Here is an 11,491-nt window from a genome sequence, read left to right as displayed (position 1 = left end):
CACGCGCACAAGTCGTAATACTCGAAATAAAGCTGCTCATGGACTCAGGCTGCTGAACGGAGCGCTAGAACTCAAAACGACCGGTCGAGTCGTTACATCTACAAACATTTTAACATTAGCCCAATCCGTATTTGTAAGATGCTCATCATCATCACTTACATGAGCATTAAACGTTGAGTTTATGGGGTTCTATATTCATATGCAACAACTAAACTTTCATACATGTAATTCCATCTAGTTGGACAAGCTTTAGGAACCTTTCTTTCTCTTAGGCCAAATTCATCGCATCTTTTAAAATATTCTCTAAGTCTACTTCTACGGTTTGAATAAAAAAGCAGTTAAGAGCCATTTTAACCTTTTCAATTTCAACATTTAAAATTCTCATACCATCACCCACAATTAAATGGTAAATATGACAAATACATCTAACATGAAAAATGTTACTAAATGCAGGATTTAGTGTAGTGGTAAGCAAGACTACAACATTAGTGTTACTAGTAGCATTATCTATTAAAATTGACATTATTTTATCACTAATGCAAAAATATCTACAAATATCCGTAACCATGCTAGAAATAAACTGCCCTGTGACGTGAATTAATTATTCTATAAGCAATAATGTGCTTTTGCATTATCCAGTCCTCATCAATTCAATGACTTGTAACAGTAAGATAATCACAGCCATTACCACTTCTACCAATATCAGTAGTAATAGCACACGATAATTAATATGAGTAAATAAATAGCATAAATATTGCTCATATTCATGTATATATTTATAAATATCGCTCCTTACGGTTGTGCGAGGCCATCCTTTATAAGTAGGATTAAAAATTTTTCTAATATAATGCACAAAGTGAGGGTTAGACGAAAAACTGTAGGGTAAACACATAACAGTAACCATTTTTGCCAATTCTTCCCTATCTTTTCTTGGATCATAATATAAAATACCACCGGTAACAATGTTAATTCCCGGTTGAAATTGATTTGACCCGGTACTAGGGTCAGGCTGACTAGGTAGACTTGTCCCCTCGGCTGCAGCTTTCATTTGATAATATTTAACTTTATCTTGGGGGTGTATCATTGTGTGTCTCCTCAAACTTCCCGTCCCCCCCCCCCTCCCCCCCGAGTAACATAGTTAAAAGCTAACTCTTTGCCACAAGTTTTACATTTAGCTTTATTTTTTTCTCTTATTTGGATAAAAACAAACAAGAGATGTTTCGGCCCGTTTAGAAGGTTGTCTAGAAAAAGTAGGGGTGGTAACAGGGGAGGTCAACCGGGGCATCATTTGGATTAGTTGGGTTAACTTCAGCAATAGGACTAGTGGGTGTATCGTCATCCGGTTGCGTTTTATCCAAATCTATTTCCTGCCCATCTTCTTCATCAATAGTTGGATTACCATAAAGAGAATTCATATATTCATGATCTAAGTGTTCACCATCTCCAACATTATGCACATATTGACTCTCAGTAAATTGTAATAAAGTATTATCACTATCAAGAATAGGAGCAGGTGGAGGGCGGGTATAGGGTTTGGGTAGGGGAGCCCGGAGAATTAGAGGAGGAATAGATTGGCCACTAGATTCACCACTCTTGTATTTTCCCTTATTTTTACTTAACATTTTTTTAAGGAATAGGCCATCTTAATTATAATTATACAAAGTAAATAAAACAAACAAAACTATAATATTAAAACTAAAGAGTTGGAACGAGTTTACCGAATTGACGAACAACTTGTTGAAAATTAATTATCGTTGAAGACTTGAAGATTTGAATACTTCAATTCACCAACTTCACAATTTTTCACACAAATTGCAACAACAAAGTAACCAATTATAGAAGAAAATTAGAGAGAGATTTATGATTTTGTGAGAAAAATGAAAGAATGAGGGGGTATTTATAGTTGAAAATAGGGAAAAAGTATAATTATAAAAAGTTTGGGGTTAAAACAATGTTGGGGGTTTAAATGACTATTTTACAAAGCCCAAATGACTATTTTTGCAGGCCAACGACCATATTTTAAGCCCCCAACGGTCAGAATATTTTTTGGATTTTTTTTTAAATTTAGCCGTTGGGCTCGTTTGAGCCCATTTGGGACCGGTTGAACCGACTCAGTTAGCACCCGCTCCCGGGCCCAAACGGTCCAGTCCTAACGAGCTTTTTGCGTTAATCGGCCCACCTCCCTTGGTCCCGGGCTTAAACGGTTAGGCCCATTTAGGCCCACTACCCATATGGGCTCACGGGCCTGAGCCGGTCCCGGGCCTAACCGGCCCACATGCTAGCCTTACTTAGGAGTCGTGATGACACCTAGTTTTTGGGACTAGGTAAGCCTAACACTTACTGAATTAATAACATATTATAATTAATAAATTATTAAACATGAACCAGAAATTTCTATACATAGCCAACAACCATCAATAGATGTACAATATCTCTAAATCGGTAATACAAGTTACAACCTATACTGAGTTAATTATAAAATCTCTAAGTGCTGTGAGCACGTGATTTTTGCCCTATATGAATTACTCCCATAATTTCAAACAAAATAATTTCTTTTCATTATTTGCAATTTTGTGGATTTTCGTGGCATTTTCTGCTAATTATTTGCATTTGTTTGTGCATGTTTCTTTTATTGTAATTAACGGAAAATATAAAAATATGTTGCATTTGCATTTAGGATTTAGTTCTACATTTTAGGATTACTTAGCAAATTAGTTATTTTATAAAAAAAAAAGGAAAATCACAAAAATAGTCATCTTGCACCTTTTAGTTTTAATTTGTGATTTTCGAGTAGTTTTAATGAGTTAGTTGGGTTTTTAATTTAGTTTAGGATTCTAGTTTTAATTTGAAAAGAAAAAGGAAAGGAAAATAATAAAAAGAAATTGAAGTCTTCAATAGAAATCAAATTATTTGGGCCAGTCTTTGAAGCCCTTACCCAAGCCCAAGCGTGTCCCCTGAAACCCATTCCAATACACGCCCAAGTCTAGCCCAATCCACCCAACCCGGTTCGTCTCCCATTAAGACTCAAAACGACGCAGTTTTGAGTTCTCTTTACTCAAAACAATCTGAGCCCTTCGTCCCTCATCATCCAACGGTCTTCAGAGGTCGTTGTTAATTACATAAAGGTGTCCGAAAATCCTTTAAACCTAAGATACAAACGAAGTTCCCGTCTGTCTCTCATCTTCTCTAACAAACCCTAACGCCGCCCCTCGATTCCTTTGCCATTCCCGGCCGGTGGCGGAGCATGAAGCCACCCAAATCTCATCCATGCAATCACTGGCCTCCCCTAAACCCCAATCCACCACCATTTCTCCTTAAATCCACACCAAATCGGCCCATTTTTGAATCTGAAAACAAGAGGAAAAGAAATCCGTCAGGCTTTCCAGTTTTCTTTGAGCGATAAGGTTTGAAATAGGTGTTGACTGTTTGTTCTCGTTGAGAACATACAGTTGATACTTGCTTCGAATCAAATCGGAGTTTTTGAAGGGTTGTCAGTGTTTTAAAGGTATCTCCTCCATCTTTCATCTTTCATCTTCCTCAGTTGATCTGCTATTAAATTCCTCTTCTCTTATTTCTCTTCCGCTTCTGTCCCTTCTTTTGCTTTTCTTTTTCTTTTCTTCTATTTTTTTTCTGATACTCCGCGGTTAGTTTCGCATAGCAATAGTTGTAGGTTAATTCGTTTCCGATTAAAATGGTTTCGTTTTATTTGCATAAATTAGGGTCAAATTTGTTGATTAGTCTGATTGGTGTTGGTTTTAAAATTAAGTTCGCCATGTTTTATTTGCTTTGTTCTTTGTTTCATGTTCAAAGAAAAGGGTTTTAGTTTGGCTCTTGGGCAATTCGGCCTAGCCCGATGAGTCCATATGGACTTTAAAATCTGAAGGCCCAAGGAAGAGTAATCTGGGTCTATTCGGACCCATTGATTTGGGCCAATTGGCCCAGATTTCGTTTTGGTTTAAGGGATAATAAACAAGGTGTTGAGGGTTAGTTTGGGTAGTCTAGGTTAGGGAATCTTTTGGTAACAGAAATAGGAAGCTTCTAGGAAGTTTGGGGTAGGGGTCTTTGGTCAAATTTCAGAAGTGTGATAGGTTAACTTGGGTAACAAGTCAGTAATTGGGGGACACTTAAGCTAAAACAAGAATTCAAAAAGGGGTAAACTAAAAATCAGCAGGGCTGCTCTAATTGCTTGCCTATAAAGGCATGGCATTCTTGCCTTGCAAAGGGGGAGGAAGCCTGAAAATTCCCAGCCTTTTTGAGCCATCAAAACCCCTCTTGAAAGGTCCCTCACTCTTTGAATTTCCAAGGTTTCATTTTTTGAATTCAAATACTAAAAATCCAAAAAACATTTCCAATTTTCTCTGGGCTCTCCACAAAAGTCAGTCCTAAGCTCGAGTTTCAGCAGTATCTAGGAGTACTTGGCAACTTGATCGAATATATTTGGATCTGTTTGAACTGGTTCTGTTTAAGTTTCACCTTACTAAAGTTTCAGACTCAGTTTCGAAGGCAATTGAGTGTGTGTCGAGTCCTTGTGCTGTTAGTGGGTCATTTGCTGTTGCTTTTGGTTTTCCCGTTGAAACCTCCTGGTTATTTTGGGGTCAAATTACTCCTGTGGCTGTTCTCTGTTGATTGCTGGGTGTTCGCCTTGTTTATTGCTGCTGACTGTCTGTCTCCTTTTGTTCTAAGTCAGGTACACATTCGAATCCTTGCTGTAACCCCGAGCTCAGAGATGGAATAAAATAGCTATTTGCTGATTCTGAAATCCGCTTGCTGGACATCACACCTTAATATAGCTAGATAAATATTGAATGTATCCGATTATATATAGTTGAATGTCGAGTTGTATTTAAATTTGGGACTTCAATTATGAACTGTTAACTCGGATGTGACTTAATTTGTAGTTGGTTCAGTTTTGTGGTTTGAACGTGTAACACCAGGAAGTATTCTGAGTTCATATTTTGACTGAGGTTCGAACTTCTAGTTTTGATAGTGGGCTGGGTGAGTAGCATTTGCATAATTCATTCCAGTTTGGATGTGTTTACTTGATTACTAGTTAACAATAGGTCACAAGAGCTGGAACTTCAAATTAAACCATATGAGCATGCACCCCTCTTATGATTATCCTGAAGTTACTTGTAACTTGAACTCGTAGATAGGTCTAATGGTTGCTAACAAACATTAGTTCAAATAGTCACCATTAAACATGCATGAGATAGATAATGAGTTAAATGAAATAAGTATAAAACAAGCAAAATAATTGCATGATTCACTGATTGTATAATTCTATAGTATATATAAATTACATTTAAACGTGATCCAGAGTTGCTCGATAAGCTGAACCGGACAGGCCATTTGGGCCTGTTCTCATTGGATGAAGCCCATGTCTGGGCAGCCTTTCCCGTTCTCACAAGCATCATTGAAATGGCATAGGGCCAAAACTAAAGCCCAATTTTGGAGCTTCTGAATTCATTCCCTATCCAGAAAGTTTATGGACCCTTGAACAATAACGTTGAAAGATAATTTTATTTTAGACAAAGAACATAGAAAGGTTATAGTCACTTTAGGATTCCCTTTAAAATAAAAATGATGAGACGAGCCTCGCCAAATAAAAATGCAAATTGCGGGGCCCTCAATAAATGCTACATACAAATATTTAGAATTCGGGAGGACCGTTTAGCAAATTTCACGGCCTTCCCCAAAGTTGAAAACGCGTAGTTGCTTTAGGCGCGTATTTTAATATTACTTTCCTAAATTCGGGTGCACATTTATGTGACCCAAATCCAAATCTCAACAAAGTCGAAATGTGTTAACAATCACGGGTGCACTGGTGCGACGTGGTTCGAGACGCATTTTCACGACGTTGCAATTCTTATTAAAAATAAAAGCGGTTTACTAATAAAAGCATAAACTAGAACATGTTTTGAAATTAGATAAAATCAAATACAACAGTTGAGCGATTGTGCTAGAACCACGGCACCCGGGAATGCCTAACACCTTCTCCTGGGTTAACAGAATTCCTTACTCGGATTTCTAGTTCGCGGACTGTTAACAGAGTCATAATTTCCTCGGTTCGGGATTCATCCGGTGACTTGGGACACCGTTAATCTCCCAAGTGGCGACTCTGAATTTTAATAATAAATCCCGTTCCGATTGTCACTTCAAGTTGGAAATAACTCTCTTTATTATACCCCTTCTCGGCGGGTGTAGAAAAAGGAGGTGTGACAAGTGCAACTATTTCGGAATCGAAATAAAGTAAAACTTCAGAAGGTGACTCCGAGACCTACGAACGCGATGGCAGGTATACCTTGAAGTCTCCACAACGATACTCGATCAGCTATCTACTAACCCACACGCTCCGAGGTACCTGGATCTGCACAAAATGTGCAGCAAGCGTAGCATGATGACACCACAATGATATCCGGTAAGTATCAAGACTAACCTCGGTGGAGTAGTGACGATGAACAGTCACCTACTAGACATAATAACCTGTACAAGTATGAATATAAAACTAACATGGAACAATATCAATATAAAGCTAAACATCGTAAGAATAACAATACAATACTTGCAAATGGAAGTAACAATTAGCGACAAGGAGCAAACATGTAATAACGCCGTAAAGTAAGCAGAATACAGTTAAAGTCCAGTGAAACCAAATAAGGAAAACAATGAACAACCCAATAATCAACCGCTCTCACACAAGATTTTTACCAGAATTATCCCGAGGTACCACACCTCATAATCACAAACCACGGGTCCCAAATCACGAACCCTAATCACTTGGCATCTTGTGTCCACATTACCAATAACAACTGCACGGACAACTGATGGTAGGCTATAATCTCGTGTTTTTGTCGCTTATTACACACTAATTCGCTGCACTTTAATTGTGTTTGAGCTTTAATCGCTAGTGTTTTGTACTTATTGTGTATTTTATGCCTTGTAGGAGTAATTTTGAGTGATGTAGATGTTATGGAATGAATTCGAGTGATTTGGAGCTTTGAAGTCTGAGTAAAATCCCAAAGGATTAAGCTGGGATCGCGTTCTGGGGTCGAGGACCAAACCTGGATATCAAAAATTGAAGTTTGAGCTTCACTTTGAGAAAACAACACACCCGCGGCGTGTGGGGCAGCGCATCTGTACATTTCTGTTGCCTGTTAAAAGTTCAATCTCTCTGAAGATCTCCACTGCTGCCCCGTGTGGCGCGTCGCCCCATCCCGCGCGCCTGTGCAATTTTTACAGAGCCAAAATTTTATTTCGATAAGGAGAAGGTGCTTTTGTCTGGGCCCGACACTACCTGGTATAAATACATGAAAAAACGTTATTTTTAGGACTTTTGACACACTTTAGACCTAAGGAAGCCAAGGAGGAGCTAGAGGAGCAAAAGAACAAGGATTTCATCATTCCTTCCTCACTCAAGACCCGAGTTTGGATCGAATTTATGTTTTCCTATCACTTTATCATATTTGCGATTAATTACTCCATGTATATAGAGTAGTTCCTTTTAGGGTTTGATGGATTTGGTGTATTGATATTTGTTTGTGGATTATAACTCTAGTTTATGTATTGAAGCGTTTTTGGATGATTTAATTATTGCATTTATATTCACTTGTTTATGTAATCGAGAGAGGCATAACTTGTGATATCTTTGCATTATATTGTTGGTTGAATTCATTAATTCTTCTTAGTAATCAAAAGAGGCTAGTTGAATTAATGATAAAACCTAGTTAGGAGGATAATCGAGAGAGGTTCTCCTAAAGACCAATCCACTACGCATTCTTGCATATCTTCACCGAGCTTAAACTGTTCATCTTATGAGGTTGAGACTTAATCGAGAGAGGAGTTTCTACTAAGCAATTGAACTAATAATTGAGTAGAATCACTCGAACATTAGAAGGGAATTATCTAGAGTTAGATCCCAATCAATTATCTTGTACCTACCCTATCAAAACCCTAGCTTCCCCCATTGATATCTTTCTTTGCTTATTCCTTGTTTCAATTGTCACTAGTCAATAGTTTAGATTCTTAGTTAATTTTTGTTAGAAATCATATAATTCTCAAATGTTGGTCATCTTGGATAGCAATCAAGCTGGAAACTACGAGAATACTGTTTAACTCCAATCTCTGTGGATACGATATTATACTATACTATGTTTGATTAGCGATCATAATTTTAAGTGGTGTTTTGCGCTCGTCAAATTTTTGCGCCGTTGTCGGGGATTGGCAATCAATAGTGTTTGAAATAGTTTGTAGTGCTAATTCAAGATTTTTTTTCTTTTATTTTTCTCTTTTTACATTTGGTGTTCCTTGACTATGCACAGGGTACAGGTTAAGTTTGGTGCATGACTTGATCTTCTGGGAAAGAAGTGCTACCATACGAACCAAAGACAGAAAAAGAACTACGCCAACTGAGGAAGGAAAGAAATCTCCCCGAGACTTTAGAGTAGGTTGGGCAATCCTCAACCAAAGAAACTATGGCTGGAGATGATGATAATGTAGAGTTGGATGCAAGACATGCAACACAACAACGAGAAAAAGCTGCACGCGATGCTGAGGAAGCAGCTATTAGAGATGCACAGATACTCTATGAAGAGGAGAGGGCTCGGAGAATTGCTAAAATCAGCCCTTGGGTGCAGACCAGTTCATAAATATACCTCCCGAGCCAAGGAGATCACTTGGCGATTATGCTAAACCGGTCTACAACCAAGGCTTATCAAGTGTGAGACCACCTCCAATTGCAGCTAACAATTTTGAGTTAAAGCAAGGGTTGCGTCAAACCCTTCAGAACTGCTGTGTCTTCAGAGGGAAGATGAACTAAGATCCAAATACACATCTGATAGACTTCGAGGAGATCATGAACACCTTTCAATACAATGGGGTGTCATAAGATGCAGTGTACTTAAGGGCATTCCCCTTTATACTCAAAGACGATGCAAAGCAGTGGGTTAGAAGCTTGCCCACGGGGTAGATTAGAACATGGGATGAGATGACCAAAAAATTTCTTGATAAATATTTCTCATCAGCTAAGATGGGAAAGTTTAGAAGAGAAATCCATAACTTCTGCCAGAAAGAGACTGAAACTGTGTTTGAAGCTTGGGAGAGGCTTAAGGAGATAGTGTGAAAGTGTCAACATAGTGGAATTGAACTCTGGATGAAACTCCAGGACTTTTGGGATGGAATGACACCGGCCTTACATAGAACATTGAGCAATGCAGCTGGAGGCCTGTTGATGAAGAAGACTCCAGAGGAGATAGTTACAATTCTTGATGAGTTGTCTGAAAATGCAAATCAGTGGCCCTCTGAGAGTGCTGAAAGAAGAAGATCAACTAGTGTTCACCAAGTTGATGCTAACACTTTTGTGCAAACACAGCTTGATGCTATGGCCAAAGAAATACGGAAGCTGACTTTAGCTACAATACAGAGTGAACCTCATGCAGCTTGTGATATATGTGAAGAGGATACCCTACTCATGAGTGTCAAGCCTCAACTGAGGAAGTGAATGCTGTGGGAAGTTATAATTTTAATGCAATGGGTCAGAAGCACCCCAGTTTTTCATGGAGTTCACCTGGGGGTACCGCAAATGCATGGCAACAAAACAACCCAAGATTTCAGGGACAAGGAGCTCCGGGTTTTGTGAATCATCCAAGGCCGCAGTTTCAGCCTCAACAACCCAATCAGCCCGGTCTAGAAGATCTAATGAAGTCCTTCATTGTCAAGACAGATGAGAGGCTAGACACTTATGGAGTAGCCATCAAAGAACTTGGCATAGGTTTTCGAAACTTAGAGAGACAAGTGGGGCAAACAACAACAATATTATCTGAGGGAGTCCCAGGTACTCTGCCAGCTGATACTGAGAGAAATCCCAAAGAAATAGTGAATGTTGTGAGCTTGAGAAGCGGGAAAGTGTTGAAAGATCCCACCCCGATCCAAAAAGATGTGATACCTGAAAAGGAAAGTGGGGAGAATCTGAAGAATGATATTGAGAAGAAGAAGAAAGGCAAGAAAGGAGTTGACATGAAGAATGAGGAAACATCGAGAAGGGAGGAATCTAATGAGAGCGAGCATGTGCCTGCTCTACCTTTTCCCCAAAAGCTATATAGAGAAAAGCTGGACGAGCAGTTTGAGAGACTTCTGGATATGCTGAAACAGGTTAATGTAAACATACCATTCACAGAGGTGCTCTCACAAATGCCAGATTATGCCAAATTCTTGAAGGAAATCCTTACAAAGAAGAGGAAGATAGAAGAGACCTCAGTGGTCAAGCTCACAGAGCATTGCAGCGCAATCTTGCAAAATAAACTCCAACAAAAGTGTGGAGATCCAGGGAGTTTTACTATACCTCGCTCTTTAGGCACTATTAATTTTGGTAAGTCTTTATGTGATTCTGGTGCCTCAATCAATTTAATGCCTTTGTCTATTTACAGGAAACTGGAGAAGGAGATCGGAGAGATAAGGTCAGCACCAATATCTTTGCAGCTGGCAGACCAAATGACTTTGATACCCGAAGGGGATATTGGAAGATGTCTTAGTGCGGGTGGATAAGTTCGTATTTCCTGTGGATTTTATAGTGGTGAATATGGAGGAGAATAAGGAGGCACCTCTCATCCTAGGAAGACCATTCTTAGCAATGGGTAGAGCAATATTGGATATACACGAGAGAAAACTCATGCTTAGAATGGGTGAAGAGACTGTAACATTCAAGATGGATGTCGAAACGGGGGTGAAAAAGGAGAAGCCAGCTGTAAGTGTTGAGTGGAAAGTGAAGGGATCAAAAGAGAAGGATGCAATCAGTGAGAAAGATAAGTGTGGGTTATACCATAAGAAGGCCGAGAAGAAGCTGTCTCCATTAGTTCGGGCGCGAGGAATGGAGCCTGACTTTGATTCAGATCCCGACTAGACATTCAGGAAAATTTCCTCTACCTTATGCTTTTTAATTGTGTGTCATGGGGACATGTCACAACTTAAAGTATGGGGTGAGGTATATATTGTAAGTATGTATGTTTACTAGTTTTTGTTTGTTAGTTTTAGTAAATAGAGACAGAGATAAAATTGCAAAAAAAAAATAAATTGTTTAAATTTTTTGATTTTTCCCGACTATGGATATCATATCGACATGTTTCTTAAGGGATTAAAGTTGAAGAAAAAAGACCAAAAAGATTTTCTTTTATAGGTAGTGTACTAATTCCTCCTTGGGTTTTTTTTGTGCCGCGTTTCTTTTCCAAGGGTTTTGTTTGAAACGGGTGTAGTTAGTTTTTAATTTTGTTAGGAGTAGAAAATCTTGTGCTATGATTTGAATTGGAAGCAATATCTCTTGATTTCGTCATGCCTTGAGAAAAGTGAGTGCTTTGATTGTGATGCTTAGGCTCATTTTTTGACTCGTGTGTAAGTGCCTTAAATTATATAATCGTGACCTTGCTTAACTGCTTTGACTAGAGTGTCTTGATAATCCAATCTTGAGTGAGTTATGTGCCATGTGTGTGAGAGGTCTTGTGTT

The 11,491-nt window shown here is 38.7% G+C and overlaps 1 protein-coding gene across 1 annotated transcript; it reads left to right on the top strand.

Moving 5' to 3' along the window:
- Nucleotides 1-9,525: 9,525 nt before the first annotated feature.
- LOC109243662 lies at nucleotides 9,526-10,539 on the top strand. Its single transcript, XM_019410621.1, has one exon. The coding sequence runs from the start codon at nucleotides 9,526-9,528 to the stop codon at nucleotides 10,537-10,539; it is 1,014 nt and encodes a 337-aa protein (XP_019266166.1).
- The last annotated feature ends 952 nt before the right edge of the window (nucleotides 10,540-11,491 follow it).

Source organism: Nicotiana attenuata, unplaced genomic scaffold (assembly GCF_001879085.1).
Source record: "Nicotiana attenuata strain UT unplaced genomic scaffold, NIATTr2, whole genome shotgun sequence".
Taxonomy (NCBI): Eukaryota; Viridiplantae; Streptophyta; class Magnoliopsida; order Solanales; family Solanaceae; genus Nicotiana; species Nicotiana attenuata.
The sequence above is the reverse complement of the archived record's forward strand: the minus strand, read 5'-3'. Positions and strand labels throughout refer to the sequence as shown.

Coding starts and splice junctions, on each gene's coding strand:
- LOC109243662 (XM_019410621.1), top strand. CDS start 9,526: ATGGGTCAGAAGCACCCCAGTTTTTCATGGAGTTCACCTGGGGGTACC.